The 27,730-nt window shown below is 40.7% G+C and overlaps 1 protein-coding gene across 2 annotated transcripts in view; it reads left to right on the forward strand.

Moving 5' to 3' along the window:
• Nucleotides 1-9,246: 9,246 nt before the first annotated feature.
• ALDH1A2 (aldehyde dehydrogenase 1 family member A2) overlaps nucleotides 9,247-27,730 on the forward strand; it is a gene marked incomplete at its 5' end in the record, with an annotated part of 93,703 nt that continues 75,219 nt past the window's right edge. For both annotated transcript variants that reach the window (XM_081093581.1, XM_081093582.1), the window contains one exon: nucleotides 9,247-9,363. In XM_081093581.1, coding sequence (XP_080949707.1) covers nucleotides 9,247-9,363 — 117 coding nt within the window. The remainder of the gene's footprint in view (nucleotides 9,364-27,730) is intronic.

Raw genomic sequence — 27,730 nt, forward strand, 5'->3', positions numbered from 1 at the left:
TAGGCACCACTTGTATGTTCTCCTTCTAGGCCCTCCGACCACATCAGATGCTGTTTTCTTTCTCTTTTCCTGTGCTCTTTCTACTGAGAGCAGCATGGGTAAGATTTACTCACATTGGCAGTATTTCTGGACACTGAAGAGTGATTTAGGGCGATTTACCCTAGAACCACATGACATTTTGTGGGCCTGGGTATATTTGCTGTCAATTATGAAGATTTTTTCCTTATGAGAATCATGTGAATATTGCAGTGATTCATTTTTAGAGTAGCTGATAAATGTGCACTTGCTACTCTAGCAAAGATATTAGGATGTACACTTGAATAAATGAAAGTAAGAAATGTAGTCTTTTAATAATTCAAGTGTCAGCTTGAATGTAAGGAGTTGTAAAATGGTAAAAGTTTAAAAAGGCTTGCAATATCCGAATAGAGTAGCACAACATGTCCTGAAATATTCTTACTGTCTCGCTGCAGACACAGGTCCAAAGTCACTTGTTCAATTCATGCTATGATGTGGGAGACATCACATGCTCTGGAAGTAATTTCTGATAATTTTCCTTACAGTCTTGCCACCCTAAAAATAGCTTTTCAAGTGAATTCTAGCTCTCACCCACCTTTCCTGAAACTTGTGATTCACAATTACTAAAAATGTCTATTCATTCATAGCCACAGAGAACTAGAAAGCCAGAATATTAATAACTGGAAATACTGTGGAAATTCATTTCAGATCTTTGAATTATCTAGATTCCAAATACCACATTCTACTGGACCTTCCAGTTCCCAAAATAATGTCTGGCCATATCTTTAAATCTATAAAATCACATGAGTTTAGAATGGTCCTAAAGTATATTATAAAGTTTTTGTTTCATTTGTGATATTAATGTTCTTATTGAGTTTATTTTCTTAAGTATTTTTATGAACAACTCAGGTTAGAAAACCTCAATCATTTGAGATGACAAACTAGACTTATATGTTTTTATATTAAAACATCTCTTCAGAGGTGTATTTCTTTTGCAATTTTGATTCCCATTTTTCTCTAGAAAGGCAGCATCTCTGGACAATAGATTGTCTTTTTAAAAAATATATATATTTTTTAAAATATATTTTATTGATTTTTTACAGAGAGGGACAGAGAGCCAGAAACATCAATGAGAGAGAAACATTGATCAGCTGCCTCCCGCACACTCCCCACTGGGGATGTGCCCGCAACCAAGGCACATGCCCCTGACCAGAATTGAACCTGGGACCCTTCAGTTCGCAGGCTGATGCTCCATCCACTGAGCCAAACCGGTTCTGGCTAAAAATATATTTTTATTGATTTCAGAGAGGAAAGAGAGGGAGATAGAGAGAGAGAGAGAGAGAGAGAGAGACATCAATGACGAGAGAGAATCATTGATCAGCTGCTTCCTGCATGTCCCCTACTGGGGATAGAGCCGGCAACCCAGGCATGTGTCCTTGACCAGAATCGAACTTGGAACCCTTCAGTCTGCAGGCTGACGCTCTATCCACTGAGCCAAACTGGCTAGGGCCATATTGTCTTTCTTATGTTAGCAGGTCCATAAAACTCTTTTAGAGCATCACAGTATGCAGAAACATTAAAACTCGAAGTCCAAGCCATTTTAGTTACATAGCAGCATCTTTTCTTTTTTCACAGCAGAAAAGTTTGAGTCCTTCCACTGACAGGCAGATGTGGCATAAGTACTGCCTCCATATTCATTAGCCCATAATGAATCTATTAATTGAATATGTAAGTTTGGCTAATTAGCTGTAAGACATTTCTTCAGATTTAAAGGGTAATAATAAAAAATTTAAACTGCAACACCAGATCAAGCATTTAAGAACTGATAAATGTGAACTGGAAAGTGCACAATTCCAATATAAATTAGTTAATTGCCTCTGTTAATTTAGGTGAAACACATTAGCAAAAAGGTCAATCCATTTGAGGCTTGATGTGTTTTTCAAATAATAAATTAAAAATAGCAAATCAAAGAGCATTACGAAACGGGAAGCGTGGAATCCACTCTTCCAATCCAGAGGTTGCAGAGTGGACTCAAGGAAACCCACAGAGTTATTCTGCTGCGGGGTGACCAGTAGTTCTCAAATCAAGCGGTGTCTTAGACACCAGGAAGCTTTGTTAAAGATATCAATGCCTTGGGCCCCTTCTTAGACTAACTGACACCTCTGGGGTGATGGAACCTGGGTTCAAAACCACTGGACTCTTTCATGAATGTCTGAACCTCTAAGTAAGCGGGAGAGTGACAACATCAACTCCAGTCCAGCAGGTATGTAAGCATTAGAAACACGACCTAGTATCCTACTTCAGGTTCTCTTGTCTTCCTAAATGGGGAAAAAATTGGCTGCCTGTTCCCTCCTCTATTTTCTCTTCTGGCTAGTTCTGTACCAAAGGGTCTTTACACTTGAGAACATTTAACTCAGATTTGGGAAGTAGGAGGCAATCTCAGCTCCAAGTATTTGTTCCAATTTTACAAAGAGTTCAACTTAACAGATAACATTTGTTATCTTTACACTAGAAAAACGTAAAAGGAGTTCTTTGTAGAGACCAGTTTTATAGCACCTAGAAGAGGAGAAGGTCCCTGGCAAGCCCCAATTAAACTTTGAGACCAGGCTGTCTCCTCTGAATCCTCTCTCACTTTCACTCTGCCCTGCATATTCTCACTTCTGTCCTGTCTCATGGCCCCTTGAATGGCTTCACATACACAGCTACTGTCATTAGCAGACTTCTTTTTGCTCTTCACGGACTCTGTGTCAATGCTTGGCTTATAATGCACTGTCAATGAGTTTCAGTATTTGTTCACAGCCATTTGATTGATAGAGGAAAGAAATCCAGGTTTAGCAACAGCAGTCAAGGCATCACAGATGCTTTGAAAGGGGGAAGACGTGCGCCTGAAGCAAGACACCCCTCCTCTGTAGTTTGGGGCTGGAAGTCCAAACTGGATGTCTGTTACTGACATCTCTGAAGGCTTCCCATTTTTGCCTGGTGCCTTTCACAGGTTGAACTGTGAGAAGAAAGAGTCTGGCATTCTCCTGCTGTTGTCGAGACATGTTCCTCATTACCTTTTCAGTGGCTCATTCCAGCATGAAAAAGAGGGACATGGTGACTATTCCTTCAGTCTCATTTTCTAATGAACATGAATATGGATTCCTGCCCTAAATATCACCAAAGCTCTTGTGAGAATTCCTTACAACCAAAGACCCCTTCAGTGAATGACTATATAAAGGCAGAAGAACTTGGGAAAGAAGCTTATGTTTAAGAATGGGAGAGTCCTGCCTGGCCAGTGTTGCTCAGTGGTTGAGCATGGACCTATGAACCAGGAGGTCATGGTTCAATTCCCGGTCAGGGTACATGTCCAGGATGCTGGCTTGATCCCCAGTGTAGGGCATGCAGGAGGCAGCCAGTCAATGGCTCTCTCCTCATCACTGATGTTTCTATCTCTAACTCCCTCGCTCTTCTTCTCTGAAATCAATAAAAATACATTTAAAAATAAATTCATTAATTAAAAAAAAGAATGAGGGAGTCCTAAAGTAGTAACAATGAAGAGATGTGCGGATGTAAAGAATTTTAAAAGTAAAAAGAAAAGTGTCAACTAAGGAACATAAAAGAAAAACAAAAGAGCAAACTTAACTTACTTACATGCCAAGCACTTATTAGGGCAAGAAAAAAACCTAGAGCTTCCTATTAGCAAATCTTCCTCACCTACATGATAAAAATAGCTGCTTCCGATCTGAGACACATCCCTCTGACCTGCTCTGCGATACTGCATGCTCTGAACTACTGTGTGAGCAGGACTGTGGTGTTCTGAGTGCTTCGCTTTCTGGGGTAAGTCAGGCTCATGAACACTATCATTCCTATCTTAAAAGTCAAAAGGTCTGTTAGCGAAAGTCCCTCTCCTAAAAACTTGTAGTCTAAAATTTGTCTGCGTTCTGAGATTTTTCCTCCAAAGTAATCAAATTATAAATGTCACATCTTCGAAGATTTCTCACCAGTAGCAAATATAATACATTGAATTCAAGCTTTTGCTTTTAAAATAATATTCACTTGCACATACATACCATGAACTGCAGAGGGAGCTAATGCCTTTTCCCTCAGGCCCGTCAGAAAAGGGGGCATAGCTGGTTTTTTATTTTTATTTTTCCCTGTGCCTCGAAAGTGTGACTATTGGTAAAGTACTGAGCTCATCTCTGCACCTAGATTGAAGCCTTTAAACATATGTGAGGTAGAACTGGGCTTTACAACAAAGACAAAGCTAGTTCCCACTTTTAAATTAGTCTCTGGAGGTTCCCAAAAGGTAGAGGATATATTTTAAAAGGCAAGAATTGTGTTTTGTATCAAAACAAGATTTTTTGAGTCATAACCAATTAGGAATAAACTCCCTGCAACCATAAATTCCCCTTTTCATAGACTACAGTGACCAGAGGCCACATTGGGCCATGAGGGACTTAATATGTAGAGAATTTTTATGGTTAATAAATGCCACAGTCTCAGCCTCTTTTCTTATAGATGCTGGAAGGAAAGGGATAATTAAATGAGCATTTAGATCCCAAATAAAAAGTTGATATTCACATTAAATAAAAATATAAGCGAACTTATTTAATAGAAGTTTTCATAATGAGTCCAAAATACTTCATTAAACATTTCTGGATTGAAATATATAAAGCTCTGTACAAGCTTGTGTTAATAAATTAAATACCACTTCTCTATAAATATACCATGCATTAAGCTTTCCTGCTATAGTTTTCAGGGAAACATTTCACATAAAGTAGCCCAGCATATCCCATCTGAGATGAATGAGATCATTAGGAAACACTTATATCTGAAATAAGCACTCATTCTGCATACAACCCAAGGGCCCTAATTTTTTAAATATTTCAAACAATGTGCCTCTTTCAAATCATTATACTTAGAGACATTTAAGGACCTGATTCAATTAACCCAGAAGAGAGAAATGCTATAATGTGTGATTTATTTTGGCAGATAAATTAAAGTGCAAGTGTATCTGTTAGAAAAGGTAGGCTGTCATTGTGGTTAGTAACAGGAACAGGAAAGCCATTAGGCAGGGCTACCTGAGGCTGAAACAGCTCCTGAATAGGGAAGCTTGAAGTTCAAGATTGGCATTCAGTTACTGTCAAAACCAAAAGCATTCCTTCTTTAGGAGGAGTCTTGATATTCCATTCAGTTGCCCTAATTGATTTCTTTCTTCTTTTTAAAAAAATATGTTTTTTATTGATTTCAGAGAGAGGAAGAGATAGGGAGAGATGGAAACATCAATGAAGAGAGAGAATCATTGATTGGCTGCCTCCTGCATGCCTCCTACTGGGGATCAAGCCTGCAACCTGGGCATGTGCCTTGACCAGGAATCGAACCGTGACCTCCTGGTTCAAAGTTTGATGCCCAACCACTGAGCCACACTGGCTGGAACCTCACTGATTTCTAAAGCATGTTTCTCAAATAAGAAACACTTCCCCTCCTTAAGTGAAAACTAAAAAGAAGCCTAAATTGCTATGGTTTCATACCAAAGTCAAACTTCACATGAACTGATGTTTTAAAATTAAAATTTTGCATTCTATTATTTAGGTGAGGATTTATTTTTCTCCTCTACAAGCCCAGGAGATTAGCTCCGCCATGCCTAATAACCTGTTTTCAAAAGGAAATAAATAGAGCATGCTGTAGTTTACATTCTCTTGCACAGAAGGGTTTAAACACTGTCTATCCTAAACAATAAATAATTATAGATGGGGGAGAGTGGAAAAAGCAGGTATTATAAGGGTGGGGAGAACGTTTCTTAACAAAATCAGGGAAAAGACTGGAATTCAAAAGGTTAGCAACTTGAAGGTAGTTGTGGGGAAGACTTAAACCGTCTTGAAATCTATAGAAGAAATGAGAAGATAATAAAAGAAAGAAGAGGGAGAAAGAATTAGAATGTGAGAAGAGATGTTAAGGCATCCTTAAATGCAAGTAACAGAATTCTATGAACAAAAACCAAGAAGACATGTATACTGTCTCCTGTTGATTAGAGCTTGGAATATATATATATATATATATATATATATATATATATATATATATATATATATAGTAATCATGAACTGGTAGGGGAACTTTCTTTTCAGAGGATGATTATATGAAGAAAAATATTAATAATCTATGACCAGAAGGGTTTTCAGTAAAAGATGGGACAAAGCAAAACAAACTCCAAGATTAGGAAAAGAAAATGTTTCTTAATCAGAGAGCGTAGGAAAGTTCATTTCTACGTACACTAGAAGTAGTCAAACGCCCCCATCGGGAATGTGTTTCCTCTTTTGCTCATATACTCAACAAAAATATCCCAGTTTAGCTTTTCCATCACAATTTATTCCCCCATATCCTCTTCCACCCTCACCAATGCCCCTCCCCACTGAAATCACCACACTACTATCTGTGTCCATGAATTTTTTCTTTTTTAGAAAACCTTTTTTATTGATTAAAAAAAATGTTAGAGCAAAAGAGGGAGAGGGAGACAGAGAAACATTGATGTGAGAGTGAAATATCAATCCCCTGCCTCCTGCATGCCCCCCCCCCCCGACCCAACACTCCTTCCCCCACCAGAGCTGTGTTGCCAACAAATATTTTTATCAAAGAGTTACTGTGTGCTCCATGCTGCTTTAGGAATTGAGGGAAGGAACAAGAGGAATGGAAGCCACCGTTCCCGTGCTGATCACTTGACTATCTAGTTGGAGAGCAAATCTCACACAAAAGTAGCCATCAGGGAACAATTCAAACCAGTGTGCCATCTGTCACCGGACTGGGTCTTTTGGAGATGTCTATGAAAGCCAAGAGATCGTCCCTCCCTGCCTGGAGAAGAAGGGACTCTCTTTATTGGCTCTACCTCACTGTGTAACAAATGCTCATCATTTCATCACACTGTTTCTTCTCTGGGAGAGATTTTTCCAGCCATGATGATAGAACTGGAGTTAGCAAGCAAGAAGTGGGTCACGGACGAACAACCCCATCTTATGCTTTGAGAGAGAAAAAAAAAAATCAGTGGTTTTTCGTTTGTGATAGTCTTTCCTGACAATATTCATTTATCAGTTTAATTTTTACAGATTTCCCTTTTCTCCTTGGAACCTTTTGATGGTTTCTCAGTGTCTCAAGAATTAAAGTACCTACAACCTTGAATCAACTGTCTTGCCCTCCTCATCTGCTGCTCCTCCAGCCACATCGATGTTTCCTAAGAAGTATTCTCACATCTCTATGGACTGCTCTCTGGGCCCTTCTGCTTGTCCTCTCCTCCCTGTGGAGGCCTCACCTCTCCTCAAAGGCCTAGTTCAAAGGTTAGCATCCCCAGAGGGCTGATCTCCATGCTGGGGCATCCAGAACAATGTTGCTGATGCTCTTTTGTAACTTTCCCCCACAATCCCTCATAGTCTGTGAGGAAGGGTTTCAAGCTCACTGACAGCAAGGGCTGACCTTCTTGTTTGTAACCCAGCCTCCAGCACCTTGCCTTGCATTGGAAAGCGCTCAAAACACGTTTGCAGAATTGTTCTATGGGCACCATTGATTTATTTCCTTTGCTGCTACCTTCTCCCTCTCTCCCCAACTAATTCTAAGACCGTATTCTTGTATTTCTCAGTTGTATCTCCAGCCCTCCAAGGCTTTAATAAAAGTGTATCTCAAGAACATATACTGTTATTAAAGCACAATTTTGGGGTCTCGAGATCCTGTGTGAATTGAGATCTCTCAACTACCTAAGCTAAGTTCCCTAGTTTCTCCATGAAAACAATTCACTCAGGTACCCGTGGGTATACACTTTGAGCTGAAAGTTATTTCTATAGACCTAATACTAAAATGAAATATTTTTGTCTATTTCTATTGTTTCGCAGCCACCCACCGAGCACTGGGCAGTTTTAGGTACTGAAAATATTTCAGGCAAGATCTTTTCTGACTGACATTAAACACCCAAAGAAATGGGGTTCTCAGGGCTCTGAAAATGGCATTTAGGATAAGAATCAGTAGGCCCCGTTAGGATTATAATGGGAGGAGGGAAGTGCCCTATAGAGGTCTTTTCATTTGGACCCAGATTTAGTCCACTGAGCTCTGAGTCCATTCAGTATGGGGTCTCTGGGTTCTTGACGGATGGACACTTACATGCTGACCTTTAGGTGCCCACAAACGAGAAGAAGGCCTATTGGAACTACGGAAACACTTAAAATAGGGGGTTATAAATATGGAAGCTCAAGCCCAAGGGGGTAGTTAAGGGAGGGGCCCCATGTCCAGCGGGATGATAGCTGTTCGGGTGAAGAACAAAAAAAGCAAAACAAGGGTACGTTTGTGTGTTTTCGGGCGAGGAATATGAGAGCTGGAAGGAGGGACCCCAGAAGAAAGATTAGGGGGCAAATGAAACTTGCAACTCTGAGGAGCTTGTGAGGACCAAGGCCCGCCTCCCCCGGCGCAGCCCGGACAGCCGGGCAGTCCCGGCCGGCAGAGGGCAGCAGCTGGGCGGGAGAAGCCAGCCCAGGGCCCGCGGAGTCGCCAGGTTCCCGGGGACACGCTCGTTGAGTGTGGGACGAGGGACTCCACTCCTCATTGCCCGCCCCGACCCTGCGGCCCAGGAGAACCTGGGGCTCGGTTGCGAGAACGAGGTGTGCGGGGCTCGCTGCGGAGGTCCCCGCGCCCCTGCCCAGGAAGGAGAGCTGAGGGCGCCCGCTCCCTGACCCCCGGGAGGAAAGGAGCGCCGGAGTTTGGAGGGGCCCCGGGCACGCGGGTGGGAGGGGATCTCCGCATCCCTGCAGCTCCGTCCTGGGCTGGGCCCGCCGACCCCGCCCGCCCCGCTCCCACCCGCTTCGGGGGCCACAACCCGCCCCCGCCCTCGGCCAAGGTGCGCCTCCCGCCGACGCCGACCCGGCCAGAGCGAGGCCGCCCCGCTGTCCGAGCCCGCGCAGCCCGGGGCAGGTTCGCGCTCCGCCGTCGAGGAGGGCGGCGTGGGCGTGGGCGTGCGCGTGGGCGGGGGCCGGCTCCTGCGGCCCCGGCGGGGGCGGGGGCGCGGACGCCCTTGACCGTGGGCGCGAGCGCCAGGCGGCGGGCTGTATGTAAATCGCTGCGCCCCGAGACCTAGGTAGGATGGACCAGCCCCCGCGCCCCGGCCCTCACGTCCAATAAGAAGCGCCCCCGCTTGACACCTGCCTATAAACAGGCGAGCGCCCGCCGCCCCGCGCACAGCCCGCAGCCCGCACCGCCACGCCGCGGGGCGACACCATGACCTCCAGCAAGATCGAGATGCCCGGCGAGGTGAAGGCCGACCCCGCCGCGCTCATGGCGTCCCTGCACCTCCTGCCGTCGCCCACGCCCAACCTGGAGATCAAGTACACCAAGGTAAGCGGCGGCGGCCGGCCGGCCACGCACACCCTCTCGAGCCGCCTTCCTCGCCCTGCGTGAGCTGCTAGGGGGCGGGGGCCAGCCTGTAACCCCCGCGCAACAGAGGGGCGCCCGGGCTCGGGGTGGGGGCTGCCGAAGTCCCGCGGGGTCCGGGGACACCTCGGGGACTGGCCACTCGGGAAACGCGGCGCGGAGGGCTCGCCGTCAGCGGCTTTTCCCCAAACCGCATCCGCCGCTGCCTTTCATCCGACTCGGGGTCGCGACCGCTTCGGGGACGGCGCCCGCACCGCGTCGGCTCCTCCAATGGGGAAGAAGGGCGTCCCGCCAGGTTGGCCCCGCAGCCTGGCCGTGGCTTCTGGGTCCCCCGCCGTCGAGGGCCGCTCGGTCGCCCGCCCCGCAGGTCCTCGGGGTCACGACGGCGGGAGCGCGGGCGCTGGCTGCCCGCACAGGTTTCGTGGGAACCTGGCTGCTGAGCGCAGTAGACCCAGCGTCAGCGTCGCGTTCGAATTCTGTCGGCAGTGGCAGTTTCCCTGGAAAACTTGGGAAGTCTTTTCATTTGTAGAAATTAACAGGCTCGCTTTGGAACTGGGGGGGAAAAAATTACTCTTTATAACGAACTCTGACATCTTGGGTTTGCCAAGCACGAATGTTTTTTGTTGCACCACATGAAAAAAGAATATGTGTTCGCTACCTAGTATAAATTGAATTTACTTTCTTTTAAAAAAAACAACTCGACATAGAAGAAAATTATTAATTACACACATAGGGGAAGTATAGTGTCATAGCACCGGGAGGGAGAGATGGGATTTAAAGTCATGTTTCTTGGAGTTCATTTTACAGTTCTCTTGTTTGATTTTTCTATTTCTTTCCGTTGATTTCTACCCTAAACTCCCGATTAACTTAAACACACACTGAGAACACACAATATGGTTATAGTTGTTTTCCATCATGCTTATTGCACGATAAACTAAATTTTGTCGAGAAGTAAATTGTTTGGTTCTGACTTAATGGTTGAAAGAAATACAAAAAAACCAACATCGGAATATTAAAATTTTCCTTGCGTTGAGTTTTAGGTTACAAATCAGGGTGGTTCCTGCTTTGAGTGCCAATTTAGATGAATTTGATGTACCTGTTAGTTATTTTTTAGGTGGTGTGACAAATTTTTGAAAGCCGTTTTAATGAGAGGTCGTTAATCGTTACAGCCACTTAGGCATCATTTGCATCCCCATTGTGCCAGTGTTTGGCACATCTCTGGGTCCAGGAACAAGCGGGGGGAAGCCTGCAGCACCAAGCTTTGTTTTAGGAGCGTCTCTAACCTCTCCAGCCTCGCTTTAAAATTATTAAGATGCAAGATCTCCTTCTGAGAGAGGACGTGATCCTCAGATTTAGCCTCACTTTTGAACAGATTCTCCTCACCGCCCTGAAAGGAGTTTTAGGTATGCAGTAGGTATCTCCGAATTTAATTTGGAAACTCTTCCAGCTCTCTTTCCCTCTAACTACCCCCGCTCTCTTTTTTTCTCTTGTTCTCCCTCAGTAGGAAAGACAACTGATTTATAGCTAATTGAAGTCTTTAATGTGGAGTCATTTCACTCAGGGGAGACTTTTATCCAGTATCCGCTTTCCCACTTATTACAAAGAAAAACAATCAGAAATGAAATAATGGATTGTAACTTGATTCTTTAATTTGTGGGGAGGCGGCATCTTATTTTTGGCTTGACAAACACCCCTCATAAACACTGAGTAGCCCTAATCGAAAGGCGAGCTCTTTTCACAAAACCTTGTAAAATCAGGTCTCTCTGAACATTCCCAGCCTTCCCCCTTAGCTCTTTGGTGAGACTTTAAAATTTCCCGAGACAAGCGTGGTGGGCATGCAGCCTTTTTAACGCGGGGCAGAAAGCTGCTCTTTGGTAGCCGAGGGCAATGGCGAAGGCTGTTTTACTTAAAAGGAAAAATAAGATGAATGGGGAGTTTTTAAAAAATTCTCTTATGGTCACAAGTGAGGGAAATTATATTAGCATTTTTAAGCAAAAGAATGAATAAGGTAGAATGGACAGTTAGTCCTTTAGAATAGTGATACCACATTCATTAGGAATTTCTAAAAAGGTAATTAGTAGTTAAAAATTCTTATGCTAGACGGCTTGTTACATAACACATAGGAAGCAACAATGTTTGTGTCAGAAAATGGTACAAGACAAACATAGGTGGATCCTCAATCTTTTTTTGTCTTGTTAAACAAATACATCTTTAGTGAAGGCTATTGCTGTAGGATTTTAAAAAAAAAATGATTTTGGGACCAACATAAAGTCGCTACTGAGAATTTCAAGTAGCATACATCTAGGAAACTTTGCACTGGGATCTTGTATTATTGTATTTATTCACCATTCTCTTTCTCCTAAACTATTTTACTCTTTTTTAAAAAAAAAAATAAAAAAGGAATTCGGGAGATAATTAGGGGGGAAAGTTACTGCCTTTGTTTGTTAAAGGTCCAGTGAAAGTGCTCCAAAATTAAAGTTCAGTCTCCAAGGATGCTGAAAGGGCTAACCTCCTGGTTTGTACGTATTGACTTTCAGGCAATTACACGTAGTTTTGAAAATAAGCCTGCAGGTCCACTACCCATTTTAGACTAATGATCAATGGCAATACTATCTTTGGAATATGTCTATTTTTATTTTCCTAATAAAGCAAGCTAGACCTCAAGCTTTAAAAGTGATTTCTTATTAAAGAATATGTTAAACAAACAAATAAGACTTCATTCGTCAAGGAAGTGTGATAACAGCACCAACACAAAGGAGTGAGTGGACTCCTTTGTGGCAGAGAGAAGGGATGCTTCCTTGCTTGCGTGCTAAGAAGAATGCTGAACAGCTAGCATAAGAGTTTGATTGCTTTTAGCTATGCTTTTATGAATTAAAATTTTTCTGAATTGTTTGTTTTATCAGTCTAGTTTTTAGAAGTTTTGTATAGCTGAATATATCATAAGTGCACACACATTGTAAAATCAAGCCTGGTACTTTACTGACTGCCCAGAACTGCAGAAAAGATCTTTTCCAGATCCCCAGGTCTTTGGAAACTTGAAAACCACCCTACCTTCTCCATTGTCTGCATCATCTCTCCTGGCTTTACTAGTCCGTCTGTCCCAGCCTCCCCCTCCCCACTACACTGCACTACACCACACACACACACACACACACACACACACACACACACACACGGGTTGCACTCTTTCCCTGTTGATTACTTTTTCAGTGAGAGTTTATGCCCATAACTAACAGTAATATAAAGTGTTGGGTTTACTCCAGCATCTGATACTGTGGGGAGCTAGAACAGAAGGAGGAAGGGGGACATTTATGGGATATTGACCTACTAAATTAGAAGAGGAAAAATAAAAGGTTATCAACTGATAATCAGAGCTGATGTGCATGGAGTAACTACTATTTATTCTTTTATTTATTCAGTTAACAACCTTTTATTGAACATCTGTTTTCTGAAGTCAATTTCAGTTTCAAATATGAATGGCCATGTTTCTAACAAGTGTGCTTTCCATTATGCTAGCTGGGCTGTGGAAGCATTGAGTGCCAAAAATTAGTTGTCAACCTGGTGGTAGTTCAGTTGATTAATGTAAAAATAACAATAATGACAATAATACATATAATGCTACTTACATTGTTTATAGGGCCTAATGGTTTACCAAGCACTTTCATATATATCTTATGAAGGAGAGAGAGAGTAGGAAGAAGTAGGAAAAATTGATAAGGAAAACCTTGGCCTTGACTTTTAAAAATTGATAGAGCTTTCCTCCCCATACCTTTTGCTTTTCCTAATAGTCACATTCTTTTTTCTTTTTGAGAGAGAGAGAGAGAGAGAGAGAGAGAGAGAGAGAGAGAGACTTCAAATCTTCATTTTGTGTTGCTTCTATTGCAAACACGGAGAGAGTATGAATTGGCCTACTCCTCTTAAGAGCTTCCTTTTGTGACTTCTGATTCCCTAACTTTAAATTACTATTTTTGGTGTTTCTATGGTTTGTATGTCTGGGACAAGATTGTTGCCTATCCTAGGGATCATTTCTTATAAGATGGTGTGGGTCTAATTGCCTCTAATTGAGATTGTCTGTCTTGATCATAAATTATTAATTGAACTGTACATTTAGTGGGGAACTTGCATTAAAAAAACCTTTTGCAATTGCACAGCTTTTTGACGTTTGTATCATCTCCATTTAACACAGGGGAGCTGACCAACTTCATTGTGAGACTTGAATTAGCTTCTTCACCTGGGCTCCTGCCTGCCCCGATGCCTTCTGTATGGGCCTATGTTACCATATAGAATCATCAAGTCCTTTTTATCTATAAAATGAGGAATCAGTGTTTCCATTTCAGGGTAGAAGATTCTCTGAGGAGCCTATTCTGTGAGGTCTCATTTCCTTGTATTCAGGCTTAAGAGAAGCCAGGCTTGCATAATTAGTTCTCTGTTGTATTAGACAAGCATCCCAAATACCAACATGCACAGTCCTCTCTCGAGTTGGGTGGTGGAATACAAATACTGATGAATATTTTTGCCTTTTTAGTTATTTTAGTGACAACTTGCAGGGGTCAGCAAACTACAGACTGTCTACCTAGTTTTGTAAATAAAGTTTTATTGGAGCACAGCCACACTCATTCAGTTACATATTGTCTGTGGCTGCGTTTGGATTACAATGGCTGAGTCAAGTATTTGCAACAGAGACCATTTGGCCCTCACTTTAGAAAAATTTTATAAAGCCTTGACTTAGGAAAAGAAAGGCTCTGAATTAAAATAGGCCTTTGTTCAAATCTTGATCAGATATGTACTTAGTTAGCTATGTGAGCAGTTATGGATGGTGTCTCTTCTTAGGGGGTTTCTTCACTGGGTATCAATTTCTAGTTGTTGGTGTGAGAAAGTAAATGGCATATAATGATAATCAACCAAGGACTAATCCCATTTCATTTTTTTAAAGTGGTCATTACATTTGTAGTTCCAAATTAATGGAGGTCCATTAAGAAAGATCAGAGTTGTATGGACAATAAAGTTTTACAAACAGGCCAATGCTTAGTATTCTGCTTATTTATTTAATGTTTAGTAGTTTAATAAGTCATAAGAGTAATATTCTGCATAGCTTGTATGTTTACACTGAATTTTCATCAAATGGGATCCCTTGGAGGTTTCCCTACCAAGGTATTATCTTTACCAAGAAAGTAACCAAATCAGTTTCCCAGCCAGTACAGTCATGCACCACATAACGGTGGTTAGGCCAACAAGAGACTGCATTTACTATAGCGATCCCGTAAGATTAAAATGGACTTGAAAAATTCCTATCCCCTGTGATGTCATAGCCATCATACTGTTGTAGCCCAAGGCATTGCTGTTTTGGGCCATCTCAGCCCATCCATAGTCCTGCTGTCAGCTAGAAGTGGCTGGGGGTGCTCCTCTGGCTCACATGCCCCACGGCACAGTAAGGTCCTGAGTAGAGAGGGCATGAGCTAGCTTTCACACTGCCTCACTCTTTATTGGTGAATTCAAAACATAAGAGGGGGAACTTAAAGTATTGGAAGATAAAAACAAAACAAATAGCCTAAAATAGTTATCCAAATCAACCAAGATCTCTAAAACAAAGGAGCCTAAATGGGAGGAGGTGGACTGACTCTTTGTCCAGTCCTGTGACTGGGATTGTGTTCATTCCAGATAGCCTTCTTAGAAGTATTGCCTCTTTAAGGTGGATGCCTCAGCAATCAAAGCTTAAATCAGGCACTTGTATTAACAAAAGGAAAGCCAACAGTCAGGGCTTAAACTGTAACTACTCATGTGTTTGTGATGATGTTGGTGTAAGCAAACCTACTGCCCTGCCAGCTGTATAAAAGTTAAGTACAGCATAGGGAATATAGTCAATAATATTATAATAAACTAGAGGCCTGGTGCATGAAATTTGTGCACTCAGGGGTGGGGGGTGTCCCTCAGCCTGGCCTGCACCCTCTTGTAGTCCAGGAGCCCATGGGGGATGTCTGATTGCTGTGGAGGCAGCGGGAGAGGCTTCTACCACCACCGCTACGCTTGCCAGCCATGAGCCCAGCTCAGGGCTTCTGGCTGAGCGGTGCTCCCCCTGTGAGAGTGCACTGACCACCAGGGGGCAGCTCCTGCATTGAGCATCTGCCCCCTGGTGGTCAGTGCACATCATAGTGTTTGGTCAATTTGCATATTAGCCTTTTATTATATAGGCTGTATGCTGCCAGATGGGCACTAGACTTATCAGGGTGATCATTTCATAAGGGATGTAAATGTCTAATCACACTGCTGCATACCTGAAACTAATATAATATTGCAGGTCAACTGTAATAAAAAATGAAATTTTAAAAATATAGGCATGGATTACAGTAATAGCCTATACCATCTCGGTTTGTGTAAATTCATTCTACTGTATTCACACAAGATCAAAGTTGCCTCACAATGCATTTCTCAGAACATATCTCCATCGTTAAGCAGTGCATGCCTGTATTTTGATAGTTACATTGGGCGTCTGACGCTTGTGTGCCAAAAGTCAGCATTGCTGTGCCTCAGTGTGCCCAGCTGACTGGGCCCAAACGTCAGCCTGCAGAGCGCCATTTCTGGTGTTTTAGGTTGTTTGGACAAGATGTTGCCAAGTCGTTGGTGCTTAGACCTAGGAAATAGGACAGCCTGTGGGGACATTCTCTGAAGGAAGATACTATTTAGAAATGGGAAGGTCTATTAAGGTATATAATTTAAAACTGACTAGACTTGCACTGGTCCTGACTGCCCAATTTGGGGGCACTTCACCTGGAAAAGCACCATACAGTGACTATTTTGAAAGTCCTTCTAGCGTTTCTTTAATTTTTTTTTTATTTGCTGTGACCATCATTTCAGAGCCACTCATTTCTCTTCAAATAGTGAGTCTAATGCATATAAAAGTGATAGCCAGAATGTCACTTTGATTAATTTTTAATTGCCTTTTCAGACATATCTTTGAGCTCTATTCCATTTTACTGTTCAGATATATAAGATTCTTCAAATTGGGAATTTCTTATCTCTGGCATATCTCTATTGCTTGTTTTTTGGCCCAAATTATGTTCACGGTTGTCTCTCTTCATAATCTTAACTCTTAGTGAGTTTATTTACAGCAAGTCTCTTTTGTGTCACATGATTTGGAAACACTTCCAGACTTTGAAAATTTCAGTTGAAATAATAATTGGCCTCTCAGCAAAACTTTGCAGGGGCTAACACAGAGGTTTATTGACCTCCGTAGATTGTGATTGAAAATTAGACTGTCATGGGTGAACATTCTAATTTTTGTTATAGAAGGAAGCTTTCCGTTTCCTCCAGTGCTGCTCTGTTACTACCAGAAGTAGTTATCTGCTATGTTGCCTTCCCTCACTACAGTTTGACCGTTGGAGAACAAAGTAGCAGTTTCTTTATTCCTACATCTCTGGAGCGATAAGACATATTGTCCAGTTGAACTTGGAAACACTTGTCTCGTATTTAGAAGAATTTAGGATATCATCAGTGGTACCAAAACACTCTCCAATCTATATGTATAAAAGGCTAAAATGCTAAGTGTCCTAGAAAATGTCCAATTGGTTGCTGTGACGTGCACTGACCACCAGGAGGCAGATGCTCAATGCAGGAGCTGCTGTGACACGCACTGGCCGCTTACAAAGAAACAGCACCACGGACCTGGCTCTGACAAACCAACACTCGGCTTCTCCCAAGTGGGACACAGGCCCCGCCACCACCCCTAAGCAATACCCCACCAAATTGTAGCCAACACTGCCAAGACCCCATGGTGCAAAACTGTGGCCCACAGGCCAGCCCAGCCCAGAAATGGTCGCTGTGGGTGCCAGGTAATGATGTCACATAGCAACACCCAGCTTCCTCTCCCTAGAGACTAGCCTCCTTGGAGTTTCTGCAGCCCAGGAACATGACTTGCTTTATAGCCAGGTGGAAACACTTTACACTGTAACCAAATATCTGTGAAGTGTTTTCCCATGCCTCATCTCATTTGATCCTCACAGAAGTCTTGGAGTAGGTAGATAGGAGACTTGGTAGAATCCTATTTTCATTAGCCAGAAAACAGATATTTAGAAAGTTTAGAAACTTGACCCAACTGAAAAGAAGTAAGAAATGGTGGACCTTGAAAATGACTTCAGGTTTTCTCACTGTGAAGAATATAGTCAAACACTGCTGCAGTTAAATATTTTACCCTTTGTTCTCCCTGTGCGATCTACAATAATAATAATCTGCTTCATGTTGATATTTACTGCTGTGTTGCTGACAATTACCTGAAAGAGAAGTTGAGGTGTTTCACTGGACTGGAAAAAGTTTAGCTAAATCAGAAAGCAGGTCTAATTAAACAAGTTTATTCTATATATATAAAAGGCTATGTTGACTTGCGCATGTGCAATACATATAAAGCTCTCGCAGGCACCAATTGCATGCTTGTCATTTTGACCTGTCATTGTCGATCGTGAATTTGGTTGACACTTCTATTATAGAGAAAGGGCAAATAGCGATATTAAAATATTTCTTCTAATTAATTTCCTTTCACCGTGCATGAATCCATGCACTGGGCCTCTAGTCTTGATTATAAAATATAAGGCAATTTTTTCAAAATAATTAAAATATTATATTTTTGTATATTTTTCTGATACATAATTTTGATTTGTCTAGCTTAAGTCTTCTGATTTCAAATCCAGTGACTCTTAAGGGTTTTTGCACCAGGTCATTTCTAGGGGTTTCTTAAAGATTAAACTAAGTCCAAAAAATGGTATAAGTTGTATGGCTCTTCCCACAGGTAGGATGGAACCTACCTCCCCATAAGTGGATCTGGCAAAATATGTTGGATTTAGTAAACCTACTAACAGCCAAAAATAAACTATTTTCTTCCCCCCTATCCCCAGCATCAAAACACACACCAGATCTGTGGGCTGAGGTATGAGTAGTGATGGGGAGTTAGGGTGGGAAGTAAGAGGGGAAATGACACCTTGCCTGGAAAGATAAAAATTATGAAGTGTCTAAGCATCTACAGAGGATAACTTAAAATCTTATTTCCCTACGTGTGAAAAATGGACTTCCTCACCGAATCCTTTTTTGGGAGGAGATCAGGAACCAGTATGAGGCTGGTTAAATTTTCTAGCAAGCCTGAAACCAGTGAATTCCACCTCATTTATATTTTAGAATCTGATACTCAGTGTACCAGTGTAACTTGATTTTCACAAGGAAGGTTATATCTAATTGTATTATCTTGGGGTCATTTTTATTTTTAACTGCAGCCAGAGCTACCCTTTTGCTTCCCTGAATTTATTCATTTGACATTTATTAGGGGCTCTTGTGTACAAAGCACTGTTAGTCACTATCTGGCACGAAGATACATAGATGTGGACTTTGTCCTAAAGGAGGCTGGAGCGGAGTCCCATTGGGGACGGGGTGAGGACATGTACACAGTAACTATGGTGCATGATAGAAGATGCTAAATGCCTGAGACAAGTGCACTTTAAGCACCTTGAAGATTCAGAAGGTAGAGAGATATTTGCTGCTCAGCAGCATAATGTATTGTTAGACATGACAGGAAATGAAATGTTTCAAACATACAGAAGACTATAGACAATAATGTAACAAACTTGTACCTATACCCAGATTTGTTAGTTCTTACCATTTTGCAATGTTTGCTTCAATTTGTTTTTAAAAGAAATACACTGAAACTCCCCTGCGAACTCCACTTTTCTTCTCTACCTCTCCCTTCCTTCCTCAGAGCCATTTATCTTTCCCATAGGTGTGTGTATATGTATTCACAAACAATACATGCGGCTGTTTTGCATGTTAAATCTTTTTATATAAATGGTAGCATGGTGTATACATCCTTCTGCAATTTGATTTGTTTGCTTAATATATTCAAGATTCGCCCATGTTGTTGCATGTACCTGCAATTGATTCGCTGTCATTGTTGCACAGTATTCCATTCCTTGAATATATCACAACATTTAATTCTTCTACTATTGACATTTAAGATACTCCTAGCATTTTACTATTACAATATGCTGCATTAAACATTCCTGAACACATCTCCTTGTACACCTGTGTGAAAGGCCTTCTAGGATATACACTTAGAAGTGATATTGCTGACTCATAGGGTATATGTATCTACAGCTTAATTACAGATGGCCAGGTTTCTGTCCAACACAGTTATACTAGTTTCCACTGCCACCAGCAGTCTATCAAAGTTCCCATTACTCTACATCCTCACCTGTGCTTAGACTTCTCATACTTACTAAATTTTGCCAACCTGATGAGTGTAAAGTTATCTCATTGCAGTTTTAATCTGCATTTCACTGATTTCTTGTGAGGTTGAGCATCTTTTCATATATTTATTGGCCATTTGACTTTCTTCCTTTGTGAATTGGTCAGTATAGAATTTGCTCATTTCTGTTTGTGTAGGTGTGTGCTTTTCCTGACTTGTGGTAATTTTTATATGTTCAGGCTATAATTCTTTAACAGTTATATACTGTGTGAACATTTCCTTCCCCCTGTGCCTTTTCTTTCTTCTTCTTTTCTAGTGTAATTGTCATATAGTTTTAAATGTAAATGGAGAATTTTTCTATCTTTAAAAAAATGTTTAGTGCTTGTGATGTCTTGTTTAGGAAATTCATTCTTATTCCAAGTTTTTAAAGATATTCTTCTACATAGTCTTCTCAAAGTTTATTTTTATTAAAATTTTTACCTTTTGCATTTGTGTCTTTATCCACTTGTAATTGGTATTTGTTTATGTACAAGAACACAGATAAATCTTAAAGACAAATGATGTAACATATACGAAAGTCGAACGATATTAATGTGTCAGAAATTTTCAAAATTGTATTTTATGAAATTTTGGAATAAGATGAGGGAGTCCAGAATGTGTGTTTCTTTTCTGGGCTTAGTCTTCTCCACTAGGGGAAAATATCAGAAACTAGTCCTGCGTTGGTGGACGATTCAAATATATGTTGGTTTTCCTAAACTACGAGCAGAAATGCATTCCATAAATCTACCTTAAGGTGTCATTGTAGAAAACTCTGGGATACATGATCATTACAACTTTTCATGTCAAGACTAATTTCCCTACTTTTCTTACATTACCTAGAGCAGAATATGTGCTCAAATGTAGGTACTATTGTGTTTTTTTTCTCTCTCTCTCACTATCACTCATACACACACACACACACACACACCCCACACATTTTTGAAGGGCTATTACTTGGTAAGTAGATGAATTGTTCACTGTGTGCTATTTGTTTTGGGGACTGGAGAAAAAGTAGAGAGATGACAATGAATATAATGTGAAAAAGAATTTCTAATGGAAAGACCCTTTTCCTTGAGCAACTGATTCAATACTGTGCTTTATCCTGCTAGTTTAGAGAATTTAAATTATTCCTTAGCATCAGGCTTGAAATTAACATTACTTTGTATTTTGTTAATGTTTTAACTTACTGTGTTTTGAATCAAAGCAGATGTTGTACATTCATTCACCTAGGTGCTTGTATTTTGTAAGTTATTTGATCTGTTCATGTGTGCATCTAATTCTGAAGAAGCTATTGAAGAAGAATGAAATTTTCCAACCTTAAAAGGGAATCTAGTCCTTCTGTGCATGCAGTACTTATGTAATAACTAACAGGGTTGGCTCCATACTTTTTAAAGAAGGCTGAACCTATATTCTCTGAATGCCATATTACTTGTTTGTCCTACTCCTAAATGGTACAGATTTTGTCTTGTATTATATTTTTCTGTGTAACTCCCTACTCCTAAACTGTACTAGATTATAAACTCCTATTCATCGTGGTATTTCTGAGCATCTCGCTCAGTGTCTCATAGTATAAATGCTTAGGAAATGTTTGTTGAATGAATACTCATTATATTCTACTCTACAGCTTTTATTATTAATACATTTCCAAAGGGCTTTTCACATGCGACTACATTTAATAATTGTGGCAGTCCTAAAATATAAATATTATGCTGACATCTCCATTTTATAAGTGAGAAAATCAGACATATTAAAGTTAAATAATTTTTCCAGGCTCACTAGCTCGTAGGTGACAACTTCAGAACGCAAATAATCCTTTTCTTTTCCTGCTCAGAACAATAAGCACACGCACAAGAACCACAACTAAGGCAATAAAATTTGAACTCTTAGCTTAAAGCTCTGCTGAGTGTTTTGCTGGATAATCCCAAACTCAATTCTCTGAATATAAATTCTAAATTTAATTATAGTTGACATTATCATAGCTACCATTAGCAACAATTTCAACCTGACATAAAGATGAGAATGCGCATACAAACCAAAGAGAGAAAACCATTGATATAATCCACACTGTAGGTATGAATCACCTGGGCAGGTGTGATTCTTTAGGCTGTGAGAAAGCACTGTGCTTTTAGGTTCTCACTGGTTGGGCAGTCAGTCACACATGGCCCTTACTAACACCTGCTTGTTTGTGTTTTCTTTCAAAACGCGCTTTTCTTTGTTATGGTTATTAGATTCCATTGGGAGTGAGGATGTGTGGAAAGCGAATATATTTCACATTCTTTTTAACGATTCTTCTCCTGCCATAAACCATCATTTGTGGGGAAGACACTTGTCAGAGAGATGGGTGGGTATCTCCCATGTTGTCTTTTAGGAGCAATCCTTTCTCACTAAGTCTTTACTGTTAGATCTGTCTGTTACATGTAACCTTAGGGGGGGATGCAGAATAGAGAAATAGAGAGGGGCCCCAGAAATTCATGCAATAGCCAAACTTGAATAGAGTTTCAGTGACAGAGGGTGGTGGTGGTTGGGATGCACAATTAATGTTTTGTAGTCAATGGCTCAAAAACCCTATCGAAGGAAACTGCTGCCAACTTGTCTTCTAAAGCCAGACCTTAGTCTCTAGATTTCTCTGCCTTCCCTTCTGGAGAGAAAACATTTCTCTTTCTCCTCTACTTCCTGCTTCTTCTCATCTTTTTCATCTCTGATTCTATTTTTTACGCACTTGCGCTTCTCTTTTGCTTCTCTAAGTATTTCTCTCAGGACAGGCTCTTAATGACTCTCCTTCCTTGTTAGACGCATTACCTGTTTTCACAAAAATGGTTAGATACGGCTGGGAACCTTTGCAGTCAGCTCCTCCAGCTGTTGGCCTAAGTGGTCCTCAGGGAGGCCAGAAGCAATGAACCTGGAATAACCACATTTGACTTCTGTGAGCCCTCTTGAGAATTTAGTAATTACTTAATGGATTGAATCAGTGACATATACTATTCCAGATAACACCCTGGGTTGCATTAAATTAACCTTCACAAATGGATATTTATTGGTGTACTCTTAAAAGACTACATGTGTTGGCTGTAATTGCTCTTCCATGCTTCTCCACGCTGATAGGTATTTGCATTGAGTGAAAAATTTCTCAGATTAGAGCCTGGGTGGTAGTTCTAGCCATTTAGTGATGTGTGTGATTGTGTTCAGCACATTGAGCATAAATCCTGTCTTGTAAACAGCAGGGAGACTAATGAGGTTTGCCCACATTCTGGTGTCATTACCAGGAATTCCAACAGAAAAAGAGAGGGCTTAGCAAAGCAGTACACTAATCAGAGGTTTTTGGAACTCTTGATGAGCTGAATTAAGGAGAGAGATTATTGTTCAACATTTAGTACAGACGCCTACGTACAAATATGGGTACAGAAATGACATTTAGCTAAAAAAAAAATAAAGCAAACATTTTGCTTTTAATGAAGTTGCCAAGCCGCTGACTCAGTTCCACAGAGAACTGATGAGAGGCTTATTTATGAGTGTCTCTAATTATGAGTGGTAGAAAGAGGATGGTTGTTGAAATAATGAAGTTGTTAAAATGATAGCACACTTTTTTCTTTCTTTGAACTCTTCGTTATTTCAGCCAACTAAAATTCACACCAGTCTTAATCTTACAATTTTTGGAGTGATTCTGCAGGGTTGTTTTTTTTTTTTTTTATAGTGACAAATTACATCTGAACACAACAACTGTTTTGCAAGAAGCCTCCCAAATGTGTTTGTTTTAGGTTTACTTCAGCTCTTTATTTTTATTATTATTGTTAAATAACTTGTACATTTGATAATGTCACATCAAGGGATCCCAAGGAGAGTAGTGCACAGAAACCTCTGTTACTGACTCTCCTTATACAAGTGAGGGATTGAGCAGTGCCATGAAGATCCACTGGAAATCAAAATATTTGTTTTTGCAAAAGACTTATAAGACCAGAAAGTGGAGCGGTGACTCCCAAGAGCATTCTTCCTTTAAATCTTAGGAAAAATTGATTTTAATACTTGGCAATAGTGGTAGGAAGAAGAGGCTTATTGGCACTTTTCTTCCAAAGCACATCAGCAGCTTTTCAGTGAGCCTGGGTCCTGCAAAGTCAGGGGAGAGGGAACTTGTCAGAAACTTACAGCTCTTCACTGGAGTCTAATAGAGACTTAGCACTTTGCAGGTCAGTGCCACTGCTATTTGTCTCTGACCTAAGCGATCTGGAGTTCTTCACATCAAAACCACATCTTGCTGAGCAGAGATCAAACGTAGGAAGGTAAGGGTCCTGCCAGTGATTTATCATGCCAGGGAGAGTGATCAGGCCATATGGGGCCACTGCGAATGAAGCTGACATTCCGGCAGTTTCTCATACAGGTCTCACATGTAGTGATGGTGAGTTTTTCTTGTAAAGGAATTCCAGGTCAAGCGGCAGCTTTCAGTGGCGTTTCTTAGCAAGACTTACCTCCAACATGAGGTTTGTTTCAAAATCAAGTCCTTGCAAGACTTTTTAAATATTTTGTTTACATGGCAAATAGGCATTTTTTGATCAAATATTTGAAGCTTAATTTGAGCCCTTTTCTTCTTCTTCTTTTTTTTTTTTATTTCCTGGGAAGGTGCCTATAAAAAAATAAATAAATAAAAATTAAGGTCTTTTGAGGTCAATAAAACAAAAGAGCTTTTTCCCCCCTAAATATTAGATATGACTTTAAGGTAATGAAATTGACTCTATAAGTTATGTACAATTAGGCTTTTTAGTTCAGCATCACATTTTATTAACTCAGGGGCTTTTGGAGTGAATAATTATAAATATTACAATATAATTCTGGGGTAAGGGAAGGCAACACATAGACCTTTCTGCGTATTTGTAATGACCAAGAGCAAAGAGGAAGAATTTAATCATTTAATTACAAAATAGATATAAGTATGTTTGAAAATATTTGCTAAGATTTGAGTCAAGGGCAAAATTTTAATTTTAATTGAAAAACAATTTAACACTGCCTCTCCTCATTTAACTGTATCAACAAATACATGGAAATCATAGTGCTACATGAAATCCAGCCTGCTTTTTGTTACTGTGACAAACAAATGTTTAGTCTCCTGTGGAGAAATCACTTATTTATTGGTTCAAAGGCCTCTTCAACCCTAGGATGTGCACTGGGGTGTTCCAGCCCTCTTTGCACAGGATGTTTGCTTTGTAACATAAATGAAAGACGGTATTGGCCTTTAAACGTAGTAGTTCATGACATTAACTTCTAATTTAACTGAAGAGACCAGTTGTCCCTTTTGTGTTTTACTTTTTTTTTTCTTAATGAGATGGCCATAAATGGGATTAATTACCATAAATGGAATGGGCTTTGGTAGTCAGAACTAGATCTCATCCTGTAGTCAAAATTCACTTGATTTCCTGAGGTATCTATTAGTTGATCTGTTTTAAATTGGGGATTATTTTGACTGATGAACTACTTCAGCTCTGCAGGGAGCAAGTTTAAGTATAATAATGAAATGGAATTTCTCCTAGTTTTCACCTGGCATCCTTGGAACATATAAACATCCATGAAAACCTGGTAGGGTTGCAGAAAAAATGTGCAGCTACAGCATCTAGTTAAATTAGAATTTTAGGAAAATACCTGATTTGCCAGTGATTTGGGACATACTTATACTGAAATTTAATTCATTGCTTTTCTGAAGTTCTTATTTAACTGCACACCCTTTATTTTTATTTGCTAAAACTGGTAACCCTAAACTGTTATACACATGGTTTGTGACTTTTATTTGTGACAAGAAAATAAACATAATTTTAATGTAAAATTAATTGGCAATAAATATAAAAGACCAAAGGAATCCTTTAAAATTGTTGCACTTGAATAAAGAAGAAGAGTGTAGTAGACTTTTTTTTAACCCTAGCAATATTAGTGAATAAATAGGTCAACTAGGCCCATTGTAAAGACAGCTTAATCTCCTAAATGAATTGCTCCAGCCTTTTAATTCAAAATCATACAAACAAAAACATGAGATAAGCTGGGTGCTTTTTCAAATGGGGACCCCTGTGGCTTTGAAAACAAACACTTCAGCCTCCACCCCCTCACCCCCCAACACCCACACCCACACTCACTAGCCTTTCTGATGTCTTCCATTTGCAAATGAACAGCTGAATTCTGAGAAAGACAGAAGACTAATTAAACCCAGGGAAGATAGGCAAAGGAACATTTGTTTCCAAGCCCAAGACAAAAAGAAATCATGTTACTTGAGGTTTTCTTAAGACTGACAGGAGGGAGCCAAAGCCCTTTCCCGATTCCTCTTCTCAAAGCACGTTTCCCACACCCTGCTCAGCCCCTCTCAGAGCAGGCCACTCTGCTGTGTTTGAACCAGCCCTCTTCAGCCTGTCTTCATGGCCAGCAGCAGAGGGTAGCAATCAGAAATTCCAGGAGGCCAGTTACGGCTTGGATGGCCTTCACAGTCCTTACCTTCTCTCCCCATCCTTTTGCCCCATGTGTCTCTGATGGTTTGGCAGACAGGTCTTAGTTACTAGCCATAGAGAGAAGAATAAACGAATGAATAAGCAAACACAGGACAAGGAGTGAGTAGCTTTAACAGCACTATTAAATTGCCTGAATTGCTTGCTTGCATTCAGAATTAGAATCAGTTAAAAGTTTGAGTGCACACTATGCCAGGTTTTTTAGTACTCAGGTACCTTATTTAATCCGCATGACCACTGGATGACATGGTTTTATTATTCTACAGATGACAAAATTGAGCCACAGGAAGTTTAAATGACACACCTAGGTCACACCATCTAGTCATCTTTATACACGTAGGAATTTGACCCATTAAGGAATCATATGAAAGCAATGAGGAGGCAGAACTTGACTTGAGGGCACCTTTGTTCATCTTTGTGGTTGAAGAAGACCCAAAAGACCTTCGTGAGATTCAATCTAGGTGCTAGTCATACCCGGGTGATGGGAAAATCGGGCAGTTTAAGTCTATGATAGAGACATCCTACCACAGGGCTTGGAATTCTGAATCAAAGGGAACACTAGGTCTGCCCTAATTTGTACCACTAGCCCCTAGAATTACCCCAGAGCTCTCTATTTGGAAGATCCAAGAAGCCTCATTCTGGGAAGCAGGCCAGCCCCCTTCTCCACCCCCCACCACCTTACATCACCTCCCCGTTTATTTGTCCCCCCCACCCCAAAGGCTGGCCAAACTGAACTGTCCTCTGGGGAACATGACTAATGACCTTTTGTCTTTGTACTCTCATCAGTGTCCTTTCACTTTCAGAAACAGACCTTGAGGTTAGATGTATGTGACAGAAGCTGAGTGGATCTTCGCCACCTACCTAACTGCTCATGTCCTAACTTATTTCTGTTTACAACTCCACACAATCTATGCCATCATTGCACGTTAGTATAATATGTTGGGCATACAACATTTATTTTAAAAGACTCTGTCTGGCACAGAGTCTTTAGATTAATATTTAAAGCTCTTTTAAAATGTTGCCTCTAGTTTCTTACTTCTTTTGACCTTGTGCTGTCTACATACTTTGAAAGTCTAGTTGGCAGTTTTTTCTAGTGAAGGCTTCCTTTTTCCTGCCTTCCAGCCTAGGACTCAGGATAGGAGGGGTTCAGGGCATACAATATTGGGTCCAGTATTTAAAATTGTTCATTGATTTAAAATTAGAACTAATAAATTAGTCTTTGTCAAAACAAGCTTTGTAGAATCATGTGTTTTTTTGTTTTTTGTTTTTTACCAGTAAAAGATTACACCTATTGAACAAAGGCCATGTCTCTATAATATCAAAACATTGACTTTAAAGTAAAAAAATGCAATCAATCATCTAGGTGTTTTCCTATACAATGCCATTTGGGTGGTTTTTCACTTTTTAGCCAGATGTTTTGGCGTGAAGCAGAGTGAAGAATGGAAGTCAACAGAACCACTTTTGCTCTAACTACCTATATATTTCAATAGGAAGGACCTCCCTCCATAACTGGTCTGATCATTTGCTTCATCATTTTACTTCATACAGATAACCTGTTAATTAGAAGTAAAATAAGGTGAAGATTTCTCCATTCAGGTTA

This window comes from Myotis nattereri (genome assembly GCF_964212035.1).
Source record: "Myotis nattereri genome assembly, chromosome: 1".
NCBI lineage: Eukaryota > Metazoa > Chordata > Mammalia > Chiroptera > Vespertilionidae > Myotis > Myotis nattereri.